The sequence below is a fragment of the Clytia hemisphaerica genome, unplaced genomic scaffold, assembly GCF_902728285.1.
Source record: "Clytia hemisphaerica strain Z4C2 unplaced genomic scaffold, Clytia hemisphaerica genome assembly, whole genome shotgun sequence".
NCBI classification, from domain to species: domain Eukaryota; kingdom Metazoa; phylum Cnidaria; class Hydrozoa; order Leptothecata; family Clytiidae; genus Clytia; species Clytia hemisphaerica.
Window position 1 is genome coordinate 1,007,835 of NW_027103829.1, and position 20,785 is coordinate 1,028,619.

The following is a 20,785-nucleotide window of genomic DNA, read 5'->3' on the forward strand; positions in this document are numbered from 1 at the left end:
TTATTTCACGACAGAAATGTATTTTGTATTTTTCAACAATGTATTCTTATGAGTAATTCTTATAAATCTTCTGCCACAATCCATTATTTAGATTACCGTTATTATTTTTTAGAATCTTGAATTAACAAAAGATAATAAGAACTGTCAATAAAATGCATAACCCTTCCCCAGCCAACTACACCAATATGGCATCACCATATGGTGTAGGTGTACCATCACCAGCTTCCTCCATCGGTAGCTCCATTTATGATATGAACATCAGAAGTCCTGAAAGTTATGCTACAGGATCACCAGCAACTAACCAACCAAGACAAAGACTCCGGCCATGGTTGATTGATCAGATAAATGAGGGCAAAACACCAGGTCTTGAATGGGTCAATAAGGAACAAATGATGTTTAAGATACCATGGAAACATTTTGGAAGACCAGGTGTTGATGAATACAATGATGCTATGCTCTTCAGGTATATTTCTATGACCAATATGTTATCACTACATTAATGATCTTCTTCCCTTAATGGTTTAAACCACTGAATGACAAGATTTGGTATTAAATGTGTTTAGATGAAAGTCTCATTAAATAAATTTCGCTGTAAATCCTGGTAAAGAGGTATGAAAATATTTTGCTAGCTAATTGAGTCTCATTAAATTTTATTATGTAAAAATATGTTGTTGTGAAAGAATTAGTTGCATTTTTGTTTGTGTGATTCATCAAGGAATTGGGCATTGCACACAAAGAAATGGAATGAAGGAGAGAGGACAGATATTTCCACCTGGAAGACACGTTTTCGATGCGCGTTGACCAAACTTCAGGATATTGTAGAGTTGAGCAACTTGCATCAAACTGAAGGAGATGATCCTTACAGGGTTTATCAATTCAAAAGAAAAGGTTTGGAAAGGAGAGAGATTTTAACAATTGAAATCCTTATAATTACGTAATTTTCCTCTGAGAATCCATAACTTAGATTACAGTTTTCGAGCTAATTATTTTAGAAATAAAGGGTTGATTTTTGTACTTTTCGTAATCCAAAGGACACTATTTTGACTTAAATATACCACAAATACGATACTAAACTTGTTATTGTACTTTCTCTACTCGAATCTAAAAACACAAAATACATCCAAGTTCACCTTCTCACCAGGCTAACCCCTAGGTGAAATATATATTTTATACCAAGGTTAGCAGAACTGTACTCTTGATTTTGTTCTTCTTTAAATTTTCAGAAACAGACCAAAATGCAAGTTCAAGACAGCAAAATGCAATGGGATCCAATATGGGTGTAAGAATGTGCTTTATTTTGTATGTATTGAAATCTATGCTGCAAGGTTATTCAAAGCTTTTCCAAAAACAAAAATATAAAATTAAAATGAATATTTTCTTCTTTTTTACAGCAAAGCTCACAGATGCCTGGAGCAAGCCCTATCTACCCTGGTACGTATTATGAAGCATCCCCTTTGTAATGTTTTTGAAATAGAAACACAACTACTGAAAAGTATTTTTGTCTACTGCATATCTTTCTTTTCTGTGAGCAGCTAAAATCCAAGTTAAGCAGTTGAAGCTTTTGATTAAAATCCATTTCAACCCATCAAATGCCATCACTAACTTTCAAATGCGCATATACATTCAAACTATACAAAACATATCCACTTAGTTTTTCATCCGGGCTGAGGGTAAAAAAACAGGTCGCACGTGCAAAGTGCTCTCAGGCTCAGACCTACGGGTCCAGAAAAAAAATTCAACCATCTCATTTTCCCAGTGGCACTTAATGAGTAAAACAAGGATCTTTTTTGCCGTGGCTGGTTATTCTAGCTATTTGGCTGCGAGCATCCCCAAAATTTATTTTGATATAGGGAATGCGTTTTGTGTATGAAATTCCTGTCTGAGAAGTACCCCAGATTTGAGTGAGGCAAAGTGTTTCAATTTATAGCGAACGAGTCGAGAAAGTTTCAACAAGCTTATTCATCACTACCAACTAAGTAAGTGGAGTAGACTTTTAAATATGACCGACCTTGTAGTGGTAAATGATCTAGAGTACGTTTAGCACTTCACCTTAGCAATCACCCTTCATCATCAGATCCCAAATAGAAAATGTGATGAGACTCATTTACTCCCAGGTTCGCTGACTTAAACTCACTTCATCTTTTAGGAGCCTACAGAGACCCATCCAGCTACCAGGTAAAACTTTTTGTTTTTAGTTTCATTAATAAGCCTTCGTTTACCTCTCACAAATCTCATTTCTTCTTAAAAAAGCCTAATTATATACTAAACTTTAAAATGGAACATGTTTCGTTTAGTTCTATAAAAGTTGCCACGGGACCTAAGACTTGGCCCCCTACTATTCATTATATCTGACCATTATTTTTGTTGTGTTAGTGAGAATAACCTTTATGTAATGAAGGATTTCACTTTAACCTTTGATATACCGTACCCTATCAATACATATAGATAACTCATTCTCATTTTTTCAGTTCCCAGGTGGCATGGACCCATCTCAACTCAGCCCTGATATTGAAATTCGTAAGTTCACTTACAGGACAACTTTTACCATAGCACTTCAGATTATTAAATTCGCTGGATACTAAATTAAACAGTTATCATTTGATCATGTACTTCTTTCAAGGAATTCTATTTATAAGAAATCTATGTTTTCCCTTTTGTCCGATTCGTTTCACAATTATGATGAATACTTGTTGTTTTTTCTTTCAGCTGATTTCGACATTGACGTAAGTTGACCATAAATTTTCAGTTCCAGTTCCCTCTGAAATTTTGTTCTTTCATATTTGCTTTTCCACTTATCCCTATCCTTAACTTTTGGTTAAAATTGATGTCGAAAAGGGCAAACCTAATATGATAAGGACCTATAATATATATTTTTTTACAATTAATTATTGTATCTGTTTCTTTTCTCTTGTTGTTGTAGAAGTCATATAACTTTCCAAAATTCCATATTTTATCTAAAAACCCCTGTTATTACTTTACAGGAATTTCAAACATCTTCTGGTATGCTACCAACAGACAATTTCAACCCACCTGACCCTAACCTAGCAGCTCTACAACAATCCAATATGCAGACACCTGGTAGTCCAGCTGCTTCACAAATGCAACCATCACCACAAATGCAACCTCAGGCAACACCGGAATTGACAACTCTTCAACCAGCTTTAAACCAAAACTCAAGTAGGTGTAGCGGATGAATCTTCACATTTTAAAACGCCGACGATGTTTTCTTGCTCTTCCTGTGGGAGGAATTTCCAGGCAAAAATTGAATTTTTTGGTTTTTGTAAAACCCTCGAGGGTCGGTTTTCAAGTTTTCTACTGGTCGGAGAGGGTCAAAAAAGATTTAACATGTTCGGGTTGAAAGGGATCCTTTCTATACCAATGATAGTTCCTTAGCATCAAGGGCTTGCCAAATACTGACTCGCCTCATTTTTCTATTTAATGTTCATTCATATTTAAAGTAATTTTTTTTGTTTTTAATGTTATTATTTTCAACAATTCATTTTGTTACAGTCACCGCTGTCAAAGTCAAGCTCTTCTACAAAGGTGATGAAATGGGCGAGAAAGTCGTTGACAACCCGCGCGGTCTACGTATCGCTTTCAATCCGCCACCGCCCCTCCCTGATGATGTGGTCCGCCAAGACGCCTCTGAAGTCGTGTCCCACATTTATGGGCCATTTCAAGCTGAGCAAATTTATTTCCCTCCTAGTCAGAACCCAGAGATTATCAATGTTCTAGAAATGACCAAAAGAGGGCTCGTGTTACAGGCTAGGAATGGAGAAATATTGGCAACCCGTCTATGTCGAGCTAAGATTTTTTATTCCGACTCGACGACGCCCAGTATAGAGCCTCGAGAGTTACCTCGTGAGCACACGACACCTATTTTCGATTACGTAAATGACTTTTTACCAAAGTTTAAGCAATACGTTCAAGGGCAAGGTCCACTCCCGACCGCTGAGCGTTATTTTTCGTTCGCGCAACGGTGCCCGAATCAGCAATCCATCAGTAACCTGTTTGTGTACGTCAGCGTGACACATGTACTCGCGCAACGGCAAATCAATCAAGTGCAATCACAAACCAATGATATCTTAGTATCCGATCCTAACATGTTAGACTTTATCGCCGCACAAATTGAAGGCTTAAGCATTGATAACACTGGAATTAATCCACTTTAGATAATTGTTGAATTGGACATTGAAATAATATGTTGGTTGGTTAATTCTGGTTAATTATACAAAATACTAATACAATGACAATATTAAAGAATTTTTTTAATGGCATTTGGTATGCTTTTGGTAATACTATTCCATACCTTAATGCCCTTAATTTTCGCGCACTGCCACTGCGCGGAAATTAAAGGGTGCGCGAAAAAGGCCTATGTTCGCGCACTAGGCCGTGCGAAAATTAAACGGTGCGCGAATTAGCAAATAAGGAATTTTTTGTCACTTAGTCTAAAGGTATTGTCGAGAATCTTCGAAAGAAAATCAATTTAGATCCTTTTTCAAAATAGTTTTAAATTGTATTTTATGATATACTTTTAAACAAGATACTCAAGAAAGTCATAAAAGAAGCAATATAACTTGTGTCTCGCAATTAATCATGACTTTTTATAAAAATATGTTATTCATAGTACAGTGGAGCCTCTAATTAGCGGATACTATTGGGGAAACAGATTAGTGTTCGCTAATTAGAGTGTCCGCCTTTTGGAGACTTTTTTATGAGGATTTGACTAGAAAACGGCCAGAAAAAAGTATGTAAAATATGTAAAGAGAAACAAATTTTAGGATGCGCGAGAATTGATAATAATAGGCATGCGCGAAAATTAAAGGGTGCGTGAAATGTCGTTTTTAAGGGGTGCGCGAAAATTAAGGGCATTAAGGTACTTGGAAATATATAATAATGATGAATAATCCTCGTTGCTTCGAGGTTGTCTTGTGGATAATGCTGGTAACTCATTTTTTTCATTCAACAGAATGGGATGTAGTTGTTGTTCATACTAAAAACGATTCATCAGATTGTGGCTCTCATACTCAAAAAGTTATGTAATACCTATCCCTTTAATGCATTTTACTAAAAACGATTTTTTACCATATTTGGGAGTCAATAAATTTTTCATTGACTTTAATATATCTATTCGTCTGTTTTTGGAAGGACTTCTCGTATGAATAACTCCGTAAGTTGTCGTAACTCCATCGGTTGAGTCATGTAGCACTTAGTATTGATGGTAATGGTTCAAGAGGAAACAGTTACTCAAAAGAAGGTTTGTTGGGAGACTCTTGGAAATTATTTATTGATTTTTTTGCTTGTGAATCCTGCGTGATTCATGTTTTGATACTGAAAATGCGTAAAGTTTTACTCTTCCTCAGGTAAAGCACTCAAACTGTAGGCTTGAGTAACGAATAGATTTTCTGTGATATTATTTTTACATTTTATTTTCAAATTTAACATTATTTTATACTTTAGTAGTTTAGACTTTTTAGTTATTTTCTTATAGTTCATTTTGTAGTAGTTTTAATAATGCGAGGCTATCCAATTTTTGCGTAAGACTTTGACTGCTTTGTGAACAAATGAAGAAACCTTAAAATTTCGACATAGCTGAGATAGAAGAGTTCTTGAATATACTTGAATTAGAAAACGAGCCTCATAGTTTTACATCATTGATCTAGTAAAAAGTGAATATTCAACGATAAACTATCACAAGGATTAATTTTAGCGTTGGGTCACCTGAGATAACATTTTGGAAACAAAGGTCCTTGAACTTTATACTTTTCTGTGGTCGTTGCACAATTTAAGCCTTTTTTGACCTTTATGATTCATATTATGGTGTTTTTAGTGGACAATTTTGCCCAAATACTCTGCTTTCAGTTTGTCTTGTGACTATTCTTTTAATAATTTCCAGGAAACCATGAAGAATGTATTTATTATCATTGATCGAATTTTATACGGTTTACTAACAAGGAAGGGTACAATTTTCTTTTAAGTTTTTCTAAGTTTTTTATTTAAAATTAGCAACATTTAATTTGATGTATTAGTGATATTCTTCATTGTAGCGACTTCAAAGATTACATCATTTTCATGTATATTTCAAAGATTACATCATTTTCATGTATATTTAATTGGCTGCAGAATAAACATGACACTCTGTAATATTCAGTGAATTTGCTAAGATCTTTGCAGGATTAATGTTCCCTCTGTATGACCTGCCGTAAGGAATTCTTGATATCCGTGAGCCATTTTCTAACGGAAACACCCGAAAAAATCCGGGAAATACGGTGGTCAAAATCTTTTTGCGGGTGCCTCCGTTAGAAAATATGACACCATCTTGACTTAGAGGCATATCAAGGATATCATCAATACAAATTGGTGCATCGTTTAAATTTTTTAGTTTTAAGCATTTTTTTTTCATAGAATTTTTCTTAAAAATGTCATCTTGGCTACTTTTAAATGTCAGGTCTTTCCACACAACAGTCTGACGAAAATGTGGACAAAATCTTTGAAACCTTTCTTTAGAGGGTTTGCAAAGGCTTTATAAGTTTTATTTTTTGAATTTTCTTTATATATTATCTGGTCTTTTTTTGTATATTAATGAATATTATCTTACTTTTTACTCGATATGTTTTTAACTCTACTTTGTACTGTACTTAGGATCAAATTAAATGTTGAAAAACTTACTCAAAATTTTTCAATCTAGATTTAAAGATCTAAAAATTATTTCCCTTTCTTCGCTTAAGCCATTGATACTTTGGGCACGTTTTCGCACTAAGAGCATGTTCAGACGTCACAGTTTCGTATCGCTACGATAGTTGAGAGTAATGGTATCGATCTGTTTTGCTTTTTAACATCTTATTTTTTTGACGTTCACACATATTGTTTTGAAATCGTTTCGTTTCGGAGTGATACAAAATCATAACTTCTGAACATGGTCATAGTACTCCGCGTCGCATACGTTATGATTATTTCTACTGAAGTTTGTATGTCTTTCAATCGTGGTATTCTATATCACAGCCTCTTTCTTGCCCGGAAGGGACAGTCAGGCAAATTGACCGACGGATATGTACGGCGCTTAAGGGTGTGTTTTCAGAATGCAGAAATGCACTGTAAGGGTAGGGTATTTCAGTAAATCCAGGAAAAATTGCAAATGTTTGCCCGAAAAGTCGGATCTTTTTGCTCTAAAAGAGTTGAAAATTAGAGAAAAATACACTGTAATGAATGGTATGAATTTCACCGAATTTTCACTGCACTGTAAGGGTGCGATTGTAAAAGCCATTTTTTCGTGCCGTGAAAAGCACAGGTCGAAATCATATATCGACGCTGTGCCGACGAATCGAGATTCTATTCAACGCAGAGAAAAGTAACCATGACGACCATCCAAGATCCTGGATGAGGTTCAAAGTTTATACTTTTATTCCTGTCGTTGAAAACACAATTCACATTAATAGTTTAGTAACTACTGTTATACATTTGGAAATCATGTAAAAGATTTCTTTCGAAAGAAACTCATTTCAATTACACTTGGAGGTTTCTGGGGAATTCGTAAATAGTAAACTGCATACTGATACAGTCTGCTAGACATTAATAAGGTAATATTTGCTCTTCATCTTTGATTCTTTTTACAGTGATTAGATTGACACATGCGTGATAAAATTTCTATTATTGGTCTTCAGAGGTTAATATATTCTTTGAAAACTTAACCTCTGATACTCAGGGTAATTTTTTCGCCGCACATGACGTCAGTTAGTAAACCTACTGCCCCCCCCCCCACCCCGGGGCTCTCTCATCACAAAAAACCTTAACACCGGTGGATAGGCTGGTCGTAGTGTGATGGAGTAAATCCGGGTAGTGCAATCCCGATCACAGATTATGATGAAAACGAATGGAATAAATTGGAATTGTAGGTCCTTTCAGTTTTTCCTCATTTGGACCATTTTCTACACACGAGTATACGGGTGTACGGGTTTGGCTTTTTCATCAGCCTCTAGGTGTTTTAAGTGTCACTTAGGGTGATGATAAAATGGAAATTTTAAACACATCTAAAACAAGGCTCTACATCTTTGAACAAGCCCCCCTTTTCTTGCTCCCAAATGGCTTTATTCGCCTTATTTTGGTGGTAAAACATTTTTTTGAGTGATATCAGAATGGCCCAGAAGAAAAACAGAAGTGATAAGAAGTTGTGGTCTTTGTCGAGTAGTAAGTTTGTCATTCTATGTAGTATAAACAAGTGGGACAAATGCCTATTATTAATCATTTTTGCAGTTATATTTAGTCACGACTTTAGAGATTATTTATACCCAGCGTTCATAAGCTAAATTTATAAACAGAAAACAATCAAAAGTTTATGAGCAGCTGAGCTGTCTTGGTAAAATGTTGCTTTCGTTTTTGGAAGGTTGGAATTTAAAGACAAAGAAAATTTTCAGGAAAATTACTGGTTTGAATTTACTTTGCTTTTTGTGACCAACCCATAGGCAATTTAACGGGGGTCATCAGGGCTCTTATTGCGCCTCCATGAAGAACAGATTCCCGTTTAGTTACAATCAGTCACAAAATACTTGTCACAAAAGGGAAATTCACCGGGGTGTTTTGAAACCACAATCGGTTTGTAAGTGCTCTAAAGTAGTTTCGAAGGGTAGAGTTTTAACTCTGAGTTTTAACGCTAGACTTAAAACTTAGGACCCTAGGATCTGAGGATCCAAAAGTTCAAAAATGTTCCAGTAGGGCTTGAAATATAGCCTAGAAACCAATAAATTCCTCCCAGATCGAAATAATCGATGAAATCAAGTTGAAGGCCTGGAATTGACATTCTCGCTCGAACTTCAATTTTCGAAAAATGGTAAATTAGCCAAAAGTGCCAATATATTATGGTACTGATTGTAGCCGCAAACCAACCTCCCAAATTTAAACCAAGTCTGTCGATATCAGAGCACGATGGCCTATGTAGCTGGCGACATGTGAAGTCATTGAAATCTAAAAATTTTTGCATTTCGCCCAGGTCATTTGTAAAACCTGACATTTGATTGAGTTCAGACAGGCTTTAACGATTTTATCAATGAATGATTTCTTATTAGAGTCTTCATCGATTTTTGAATTCGACAAATCTTTTTTATCTTTATATCTCTGTCTTATAATTAGTTAAATAAGTTTTTTCCAAAAAGTTTTAATCCTAAGGCTTAAACACCCTAATCGGGCGAGAATCAGTCTCGAACAATATGGCACTCGCGTGTCGTAGGTGGGGCTCAGAAGTCTGTAAAAGATTTAAAAACTTTGAATACAAATAGATTTATAAAATCTGGCTGGCGCGTGTGGGATATGTGACTTTATGTTTTCTGAGTGATTTGTAATCTTTCTAATACAGGCACGCATACGAGTTTGTTCGAAAATAAAGCTGGTTAAAGATCTTTTTTTTTCTGAACCAAAATAAGACTTTATCTTTATATATTTTTAAGTCTTTTTTAGGCCTTTTATTGTTACAACTTTTTTTCAATTTTCCCTTCTTTTCAAAAAAGATTCTGTAAGCTCGACAAAGCGAAATGATAACAATAACAAATAAGTGAAGAAATGATCTTCATCATGTGACATCATCACAACATTCGATGGAGGTCCAAACTAGATTGTTTTTGAGACTTTATTCGGAGGGGAATGACTCCTTCATTATTCGCTAAACCTTCATTACCCAGTGTCTCTTTATATATGTTTTAAATTCACTTTTTTATTCAATTCAATTTTTCTTTGTTAGGCAGGTCAGCCGGACGACGTGAATAAATAAAAAAGGATACTGTTTCGAACATTTAAAGAAACACTGTGATATTTTAAACATATTTTCCAGGCTGTAAGAATTTATTTTAGCTTTCTCTTTAGTTTTATTCGTTCTGTTACTGGACTCGCGAAAAGAATTTTGTGCTTTTTTGGAGCTCCATACTACCCGCTCAACAATTATATCAATCTGATTAATAGCATAGATTTATAAAAGCCCGAAAGGCTTTGCTAGATAGAGTGCTTTTGCTGGAAAGTGTGCCGAAGTTAGGAAGGAAATCCTAACTAAGTCACATGACATTACAATAGAATTTCAGCGCTTGACCAATCAAAAGCTTCGCGGGTTTCAACAAACAATAGCACCAATATTTTTTGCGATATTCACTTTTTTTAGCTTGGAAGAGCTTAAAGCACGCCATCTAGCCCTTCGGGCTTTATAAATCTATGATTAATAGACGACACTATCGTCCGTTAGAGGGTCAGTAAACGCGGGAAAATGTATATGTGCAGAGTTTTGACGTCAGGGCAGTTTACAGAAAAAAGAGCCCAAATCAGTGTTCGGGAAAGCGTTCGATTTTTGAGTGGCTTTTTGGATAGTCAGCCGGAAGTGTGTTGGTAAGGTCACCTATGAGGTATATTTTCTTGAATAAATAACACCAAAATAAAGGTTTCCCGAAAAAATGATTGATGTCAACAGACCTTAAACAAAATGAATCAACGAATAAAATTTATCTCATCATCAGTTGAAAAGAACTTAAAGTAGAAACAATTTTTGATAAAATTTGCGACAGTTTCTGTTTTTTAGTTCTTCTAAAGTCACTTTCCGCGGGAACTTTAACGATAATTCTACTTGATAAGAACCTTGTCTAGACAGTAAACTTGTGTCGCTTTTTTATCGTAGAATAGCCACTGGCGATGAAACTCAAAAGGAATTATTAGACCATTGAACCATTGAGTTTAAAGCCCAAAGGGCTCGAGTTAAATCTCTAATCTTTCTCAGGCAAGAAAAAGTTAAGTCACTTATTTTCCATCCATACGTCTAGAACCCGCCGCAATTATGAAGACGGGTTGTATCTAGTGGCTCCTTTGTTTTTTTTATGAATGCATTTTTTGGGGGAAATGTAGCGATAGATTTTACTTTCAATCCGGTGTTTGTGTAAAAACCACGTGCGGGAAATAAGTGGCTTCATTTACCATCCAGGAGTCTCGAGTCTAGCTTTTCGGGTTCGGAAGTCAATGTTTTGAACCTTGCAGTTACTATGGTTTCAATGGTGATGGAAAAGCATCATCCGGTTAGTAAGAAGACACCTCTGTCTCAGTGACCAAGTGGAAGAAATTCTTAGCCCGTAGGTATGTATAAGACGAAGGTACTAAATGTCATTAAAAGAATTGGGAGTAAAAGTTTTAATGTTTTTGATTAAGTGACCCCCTTCTCACAGACCTGATAGGATTTTTTCATCTAGTGGGGGTAAAAATAACAGACCAAAACTCAATGGGAATTGATATTCCAACATTTTTTTGATGGCAGGGGTGTGAATTCCATTATTTTTGAGCCTGAAAATTCAGCGGGGATGGAAAAATAGCACAATATTTTGCAATTAGTATTTACTGATCTGATTATTTTCAGCCGCGACAAAAATTAATAATTTTGCACTGGAGACGGTATTTTGGCCAATTTTTCAATTTGGAAGAGGTCTCAGTGCGGGTCTGTGAGAAAAGGAGTTGGTTAGTTATCAATAAAGTCTAGAGTAAGGTGTAGTGAAGTGTTTTGTGGGCCATGCCCTCCTGCGTGGAGCAAATTTTCCTTTAAGAAAAAACTACGGGAAAATTAGGGGTTTTTAATTTTTCAATAGTAATTTTTCAGTCTGTGCGACTGTGCCACACGGGCTGGCTCTAACTGGCTCCACTGCACGTCCCTTGAGGGAGGCTTAAAGCTATTTATTTTCTGAAATATCTTATCATATTATCTTGTTAAACTCTTCTTTAATTCTATAGTTATTTATATTAACCAAATCAGATAGCAGAGAATTGAAGGAAAAATTTATCATGCAAAAGAACTTTCTGAACGGATATTGGGTCAATAATTCTTCATGATAAGCTTCTAAATATCTGTTGCTTTTCAACCGCTTTAACAAATTTTCATGTTTCTCTGAAAAGTCACGAATATTCAATTCCACGGAACAATCTTGTTTTTCAACATCTTTATGACGTTGGTAATACTATTTTAAAAGTTTTTATCAGGCGTGAAAAAGATTACTGTATATTTTTGTTGAGAGGGCGTTGTAGCTACTTTCGCACGTAACTATGCCCACTTCGAAAGATTATGATATATCTCCCACGTATAACTTTTCTTTTTTGACATTGGAGTACATAAATTCAGGCTTTTTAAGGTTAAGATGGTAATGTTAAAGTTAAATGGAAGTTAATCGAGATGGTCGATTCAAGTTATCGCAACCAGAGCCACTAGACTTTTGCTCATCCTCTAGCGAAAAAGGATTTCTTATATAGGAAGTATATCTATAGACTACAGAGTCACATGCACCACTTTTTGATTTTACTAAGTTCAGGTTTGAGTTTGCGAGTCAAGAACAAGTCTGGGTTAATAATTAAAAAGGTTAAACAGTGCAGACCCTAAACAGTGTTATTTAAAAGTTTTCTAAAAAATAACAGCGATTGACGCAATATGGTTATTTGGAAGTGTATCATCGGGTGTAAGATACTCTTCAAACACTTAAACTCTTGCTGTTTTCAATGCAAAGTTCAAATCTATTTGGCGACTTTTTGATTCATTTCTTAATGTGTGACTAGCTGAGTTCAATAGGTATAATTAAAAGGTCAACAAGCCTGTATTTAACAGTCATTTAAATCGTTCTAAAATCCAGCCCTCGGATTTCCTGCTGTAAATAAAATCTTTACTTAAAAGAGCAGTATTAAGACATATAATATTTTAAAAATAGGGTTTGTCAATGTACAAATGTAAATTTGAGAATTTTATTTCGTTTGATTTTCGTGTAAGGAGCAGACATGGAGATTGTAACGGACACAATCTCTTCAAAATTTTAGAAGTACTTACTGTTACAGTATGTGATTATTATTTCATTGACTTTTCTAACTGGATGTGGGTTACACTATCGGCACGCTTTGCTGTAAAGGGTCCAAACGAATTATACTATTAACACGCTTTCTTTTAAAAGTGCTATGCGAAATATACTTTTACCCAACCCTTTAGAACTTAGTTGGAAGAAAACAATCACGTTCTATTCAGGCTAATAGGTTTGAAGATATAGTTTTGGACAATTCGAACAGCAAATAGAACATTTCAAACTCTCTTGATTGTCTAAGAGTTAGTAGTAAGAGTATACAGAAATTTCGGATTCAATGTTTCTTGAATTTTGATAGTTTCAGGGATTAGTCATCAGGAATATCGAATTTAGTTTTTGTTGTGTAATTCTATGGTTGATACATCGGGAGCTAACGGGAGTTAATAAATTTGCTGATAGATGGAGCTGTGATTATATCTCTAAATTGAAATATTTAAAGATCAAAATTCAAAATAATAATGCCAAAAGTGAGAAAAAATTGTAATATTTTGAAAAATAAAATCTGAAAATTTCGCAACCCCCTATCGTGCTGTTTGCTTTGTTGCAAGTAAAATGTCACAAAAAGTTAGTTTTGTTTTTGATTTTGCGTTTAAAATACTGTTGATTAGACGCAAAAACAGATAGCAAAAGATTCATAATTTTGCTACAATGAACTATTATTTTCGAATGTTTATTTTCAAGCGTACATTCAATATTTTCATAGCTTTCACTTTTTAAAAAGGTAAGTGACGCCCTTTTAAGATATCAGTTACAAATTGTCGTCGTGATGGGATGTCATGATTGGGCCAAATGACGTCATCAACACAAGATTCGCAGTATTTTGTGTTTTGATCCGTTTTAAGTTGTAATTTTTAGATTTATGGAATGTTAGATTTTCGGAATTTGTTTGGGATTTGGGATTTTTGGAAAAAAGGAGCAGCAGATAGATAGCCTCGACTTCTTCTAACATAACTGGTAGGGCTTGGGGCGTCTATAGAATCCCTTTCGCTTTGCTTTGCAAACACAAGATTCGTTCTCCGTGCGTAACCCCTTTTACGGTTGATGGTTTTTTACAGTTTTCACATCACACCTCTGTCTGAAGAGGGTCGTACGAGATTTCAATTTTGCGGAAATCGACCGGAGCTTGAATCTCACAAAACCTTTCAGTATTTGGGAATCCTAAAATTGGTTTGCTATCAGAAGGCAATGAGGAGGAGACTTTCTTTCTTGAATTCGAAATTCACAGAATTGAAAACAGAGTGTTTCTACCGGAATTGAACCCTTTTCAAAATTCCTTTCTAGGTATTTTCATCCGTTGGGTACTAGCTGCGTCCATCCCTGAAATAATTTTTGTTTTAAATAGTTTTTTGGTAAAGATAGTTTTTGTTAGAAAAGTTTGACGCCTTTCGGACTTTTAGGGATATTATTTTTCCCAAAGAAAGTCCTATAATCGTGACTCTTTGATCTAGATTTTTTTGTAACGCTTTGAGCAGGGATGTTCGACTACCAAGAAAATATTTCTCCATCGATATCGATATTGAAAAGAATCTAAAAGTGCAAAGTGTAAAAATATATTCATCTGACTGAATTTGTTAATTTTATCTTATTCAAACTTTCATTATATTTTCAATTTACATACAGTCTAAAATTACTAAGGATCTTGGCTAACTAGTATTTTGCGAATAGTTGCTAGAAATCATTGTCTGGGCAGTTTATTCTCACGCCCTCTTTATAGAAAGGCCTAGAAAATGCGGACACGCGCTCTTGCAAGTGTATGTAAATAAGGTTAAAGGGATTTGCCCGATGAATGATAGACTAGTAAACCACGCCGTTCATTTCGCTGCAGATTGAACTTGAAATGGGATCTATTTCTTTATATGTTCACTCCAATCCACTCTCCTGCGGCAATTTATATTTTTTATAAGAACTTTTTATTATAAGCACTATTCCCACGTTCCTGTGTCCAAGGAAAGACAGACGCTTGCTAGTCTAGATAAGTGACAAAGAGAATTCGCTTGTAAATACTGCACAGGGAAAAGGCTTTCAACTATGGTAAATTATAACACGTATAACCATTTTAACCAACTTTGAAAATAACCATTTTTAAGCTATCTGTGTGCTTCGCCTAAAAACTAACTAAAACTTAAGTGACGGCAATTTAAAATGATATCGTTAGATAAACATGACTTTTTGAATATATTTCTATCAATTCATGTTTAAAGCTTCCCTTTTTTCGGTTAAGTTTTCATCTCTCATTAAATGAATCAACTCAAGTCAATTTCTCTTAGAAGAAGGTTATATTTTATTTGATATACTATCGGTTCTAAATCTGTCATAATATCTAACATTTCGACAGAAAGATGTTTGAAATTGGGTTTACACATCCCTGTGTCCCTGTGTCACAGACCCGCTGGGACCCCGGCCCCACTGGAAAATTTGGCAAAAGTTTCGTCCCCAGTGGGAAAATGCCTTGGAATTTTAGTCTCACTGGGAAATTGACTTTTTTCACCCCATTTGAAATTCAATGTTTAAAAGTTGCACTTCAAAACCATGCACACTGAATTTTTTAACCTTGGAACAATAGAATTTCTATCCCCATTGGGATTTCGATAGGAATTTTTATTCCCACGCCATCGAGAAAAAATAATCCACTGGGGATGTGAGACAAGGGTGTGTTTACATAAGATCACACAAAAGATCTTGATAAAACGGGTCGTCATAAACCTGCATGGATTCCTGTCCAGTTTATAATTTCAGTTTGACTTTCTAGACATTCGCGGGTCAAAATTGCGGGTTGTTACAAATCACTTTTGTTATTCCGATTTCCTAAAAAGGATCTTAACGTGTTTGCATGAACTCGCTCCTCTACGCAGGGGCGCTACCTTTGTTATTCCAGAGACTGTTTTAGTTCCATTTAATTCTTTAAGAAGAATCATTAGAGCTAGTATATGAAATATATTTTTGGAGTCTTTGAGGTCAGTAGGTGCTGGAAAAAACTTTCTCTGCAAACAGAAACAAAGAAGTATAACCGATTTTCAACAAAATTGTCGATAGGCTTCAAACGAGATTATAAATATTTGGTACGGGCTCGCTAAATACGCGAAAAATGATAAAGAGAAGAAGTATATGAAATTGAAGATAATCTATCATGTGTTTAAGAATCAATAAATCAATCAATCACTCAATAAAGTGGAGTCCTTTTACCCTTTTCATTTATTTTCATGTTTGCTAGAACTTTCACCGAAGAACTGAAGAACAAAAGGCCTCTTCATTGAAAACGAACTTTTTGACAACAAACTGGCAAACGGCGTTTGGTAAGCAAACAGTATAGTATTGAGGGCTTTACAAAAAGAACAAAAAAAACCCTTTTGAATTGCTCCCTGTGAAGGGCTTCTATAATGTAGCGAGGAAGGAATCTTTCATTGTTTCTCTCGAAACCGCGACTTTATTTTGTAGCCGTAAAAAGATGTTTGTTTTCGAGAGATTTATGTCTTTACTTCGCTTTGTTTATGTGTTTTCTTCATTTTCATTTTCTATTTTTCGTAAATATTATTATTTTGTAAACAGTTTTTTAATCACCTGAGACAATACATAAATTAATTTAAGTAGGCTACATCTTATTTTCGTCGCGCGCGTAGTCGATTGATCATCAGTCTAGGCTATATTAAACGGTGTCGCGAAAGGATTGATACAAGATTATGAAAGTTGTATGTATTGGCTTCTTCGTAATAACTTTTTGATACGATTGTATTTTCCCTGGATAAGATATCCAAGAAAACATCTCTTTCTCAATAAATCGGTGGAAATTTTTTACTGAAGTAAGTAGGTAAAGACAATTATAATTCGATTGGGGATAAAAATTATTTTGTTTACAGCTCAAGGATTAAGCTGAAATTCGAAATGTTATTTTTAGAGTATCTCCCATGGACCATGGATGATTTTCACCAAATTCTCCCATGGGGACGGGGCCCAACAGGTCACGTAGGCTGTTGAAAACTAGGTGGTGTGCAAAACATCGATACATGTCCAATAATCAGTATCAGATTTAATGTTTTTATGACGTCATTAGGATACTCCTTTAAAATGTCTTCAGTTTCAAAACACCATTCGAAAAGTAAAAGTATCGTTTGTAATATGAGAAAATCCTTGAATGAGTTCATTCGCTTTTCAAACTTTTGTGTGTGTCGTTTAGTAATTCATCTTTGATTTGATTTGATTTGCATATAAGTATTTGATAAGAAGATGAAAAACAAAGAAAAACAAACCTCGAAAACCCCCCTTTTCAATATTCACATTTTTTGATTAGTCAACGCTAATTCGTGTGATGAATAGGGTTTGAAAATACAGTCACACAATCGCTACTTTGATATTTTGAGTTTTTATCCGCGCTTTTCACTTCACTTTTAGTGAGATTTGGAAAGCTTTAGAGTTGTGTAAATTAGGGATTGAATTCGACATTTTTTGCAGTTTTTAGTTTTATTGGATTGATGAGTCGATTCGTTTTAATTGTGTACTCCTTTTCGCTACAATGTGGAAACCGCTCTCAAGAGAACCAATCTGGTAACACTGTCATAGTTTCTTTATGGTAGAAAAAAAATAGTATACACTTAAGTGAACAGAATTTCAAAGGGGAGTTCGATTCTTATCGAATAGGAGAGTATACCGTTTATCTTATAAAATTAAGGTAAACATAAAGAAACATAAAAAAACAACTATTGGGCAATGCGTGAAAGTCAACTAAATTGAAAACTTGTTTCTTTACCCGCTTGAAATCAAAGCGAAGAACCTTCAAGAGACTTTCATCGGTACCTGGAGGTGAACGTCAAATGAGACAGCATCAACTACATAAACTACCGTTGATTTCAGAAAACATACTGTAGCTATTTTTTAATTTTTTAATTAAATCCGAATTAGCGTGACTTTCATTCACAGCCATGGACTTTGACTAGCAATCTAAGGTCAAAGGGGCCTAGATTAATATCACTAAATAACTTGACCTGGACAATTAACTCTTTGCTAAAACCAAAACAGCCCTTTATTATTACTCAAGTTTACATAATCTCTTCCCCATTAAAGTGGGTTTCAGGATTTTGAAATTGCTGAATAGTCAAGACCTATATTTTTCCCTTGTTGGTAGAGCTTTTGGAGCTCAGCAGTTCAGTGCAGTTTTAACAGTTAAGTGGGGAGATGATTAACAATCAAATTATACCATGTTTGCATATTCTTAATGAATCTTTTGGCATTTTTCTCGTTTAGTGCAAACAAAATTAAATCAAATCCGCTTGGAATCAAGTCAAGTTAAATAATTCGATCAGCAAATAAAACTGTTTCGAAACTTCATCATTTGGAAATTTGGTAAGTTACAAACTCAACAAGAAGTCAGACTCGCATTCAAATAGGAGTTTCAATCAATCAATCTAACAGCAACTTCTACATCATACAAAGAAAACAAGAACACAACCATAATGGTTTTAGAATGGTTCATCCCAGCCATCGTTTTAGATGTGATGGTCATTGTTGCCAATTTTGCTCAGCAACTCATCATCTTCCGTAAATGGTCATCCATTGACCGTATTGATCACCTGTTGCTCAGTCTCTCCATATCAGATCTCATCAGTGGGTTGGTCATGCTTCTCACCGACTCTTACATCATGCATGAACACCTCACCGGTATGATGAACCAAGAACAAACGGCTTTCAGCAAAATCGTCGACATGTGTTTTGATTCTGTCTTCGTATTTTCCATCTTCGCATCTATTTTCCACGTCATTTCTGTTGCTGTTGAACGCTTATGGGCAATCAAATTCCCGCGCAAATATTATATCTTTACAACCTTCAAAATGAAATGCGGTACCATCTCCTTAATCTGGTGTCTCTCATTAACATTGACCGTCCTCTTTTCAGCCCTCAACATTTTATCAACTCAAGAAGAAATCGGTACCTTTATTCGCGGTGTTGTATTTGCCGGATCTGCAATTTTAGTATTCGTCACGTATGTCTACATCGCGTACCTTCTACTCCAACAACGTCGCAAAAACAAGCAGACCTTCAGCAATGAATCACAAGACCGTCGTTTGCGACGTCTCACGATCTTATGCTTATTCATCGGGATTTCTTTCGTCGCTTGCATCCTCCCGATCACTGTCGGCTACCTGGACGCCGACCTTTACCACCATTCATCGAATCTCCTCATCACGTTGAACTCTCTCATCAACCCGTTCATCTACTTCGTTAAGGTTTACTATGAGTCACGTTCACGCCGTCACAGTATCACGCGAACACGATCGGACACTAACAACGCGCTCCTTGACACACGCAGTAGTAACACAGTCACAACCGATATACATGATGAACGAAGTGAGATTTAGAAGCTACCATCTTTATTTCGTGTGGTTACCTTAAGTCTCGCGTATCTTTTGACTGGAGTATTGCGCTTGAAGGCAACGTCCCAAGTAGACGTCCCAACTAAAAGGGAATTTGTTCAATGAATTGCAAATGGTAAGAAAACTAACAAAAGAAAATTCAATGCATGAAAAAAGATTCAAAATTGTCAAAGCGCTTAGAAATTTCTGATATGTTGCATTCTGTCCGACAAAGATTGAACGAGCCTCAAAGAACTTTAAGACTTTATGAACTAACAGCACACTAAAAAGTGACTGTGTGTAATGATACCACCCTTACATCTTACTGCTTTATTCTAGTCAGTAGGAAAAAATATCCAATTTCTAGCTACCGCTGGTAGAGCATATATATTCAATAGAATATTTTGTATTAGCGGGATTGACTCTTATAGTTTATGTGGTAAAATCTTACAAATTTAGAAGACCTCGACATACATCTCAATTATATAATATTAAAAAGTTGTACATAATTTTTTCTAAACATATCAACATTATAATTACAGTGAACTTAGAGCCACGCCCTAACAACTAAAACAAGCGCATCGTATATTGCTTTTAGCTGATTGAATCGTTTATCATTGCCTCTCAAGTTTTAACACGCTGTTTCCCCTGTTTCAATTATAGTCCAGTGGCAAACATTTTTAAGCCACAGAGATGCCAATTCTAAGAGGATTGAATATTTCTTGGCTGTTGATTTCTTGCTTCTTTTCTCAGGCTCCTATAAATTTATTTATATGACAAAGTTAGTTCCTAAAACTTTCTTAACAAAATGTGGCTTCTTTATTATGCAGGCCCGACAGAAGCGGGGAGATTGGGGAGACTTCAGCCTCCACACTTTAGAAGAGCAAATAAGATTTTGTTCTCAAATTTCTAGCGATTTTTATCTCATTTTGAGCCTTCAGCCTCCCCACTTTTATGGTTGGTAAGTCGGGCCTGGTAGAAACTTTTTGTAGTGGACAGGGCGTCAATTTAAAAGGAGGGCTCCTCTGATGTACATGCGCTCTAAGGTAGAATGTGTAATGTGTGTATATTTGTAAGATTTTTATAGACTTGCATAGTATATTACAACTTGATGTAAATAAACTTACCCAGTTCCCAATTTTTGGGGATTATAATGAGAATAACTACCATAACAACATGCTTTACTCTAATATTTTGAAAAAGAAGTCATAAATAGCGCTTCGTCGTGCAAACGTCATGATTATTACTTCTCTCATTTGACCGAAATTCAATCCCACAATCCTTTTCGTCTTAATTCAAAAGTCGTGAAAGTTATTACTTTTTCTTTGTAATTGAGTGTAATTTGCGTGCAAGCTTAATAAACGCAAAGGGTGATGGGATTGAATCTCAGTCAAACATAAAAATCCATGTCTATTTTTAGATTAGCGACGGTATGCTATTGATACACAATCAAAAATCAAAGACACCCAAATTAATCTTGCTGCACCCTTTTGTCATTCATCAATATCGGTTATCAGCTTTTCAAATACCGTGAAAAGCACTGGGTCGAAATCATATATCGACGCTGTGCCGACCAATCCAGATTCTATTCAGCGCGCA

At 35.3% G+C, this 20,785-nt stretch overlaps 2 protein-coding genes across 2 annotated transcripts; both read left to right on the forward strand.

Annotated features, from left to right (window-relative positions):
• The first annotated feature begins 84 nt into the window (after positions 1 to 84).
• Positions 85 to 6,695, forward strand: LOC136806821 (interferon regulatory factor 8-like). The gene is made up of 9 exons (XM_067063401.1): positions 85 to 463; positions 716 to 888; positions 1,224 to 1,279; positions 1,392 to 1,431; positions 2,147 to 2,175; positions 2,469 to 2,517; positions 2,707 to 2,723; positions 2,982 to 3,177; positions 3,511 to 6,695. Exons 1-9 carry the CDS (start codon positions 153 to 155, stop codon positions 4,170 to 4,172), a joined length of 1,533 nt encoding a protein of 510 aa, XP_066919502.1. The 5' UTR covers positions 85 to 152; the 3' UTR covers positions 4,173 to 6,695.
• An 11,389-nt stretch (positions 6,696 to 18,084) lies between these two features.
• On the forward strand, positions 18,085 to 20,412 carry LOC136806828 (adrenocorticotropic hormone receptor-like). The gene has a single exon (XM_067063408.1). The coding sequence runs from the start codon at positions 18,290 to 18,292 to the stop codon at positions 19,190 to 19,192; it is 903 nt and encodes a 300-aa protein (XP_066919509.1). The 5' UTR covers positions 18,085 to 18,289; the 3' UTR covers positions 19,193 to 20,412.
• The last annotated feature ends 373 nt before the right edge of the window (positions 20,413 to 20,785 follow it).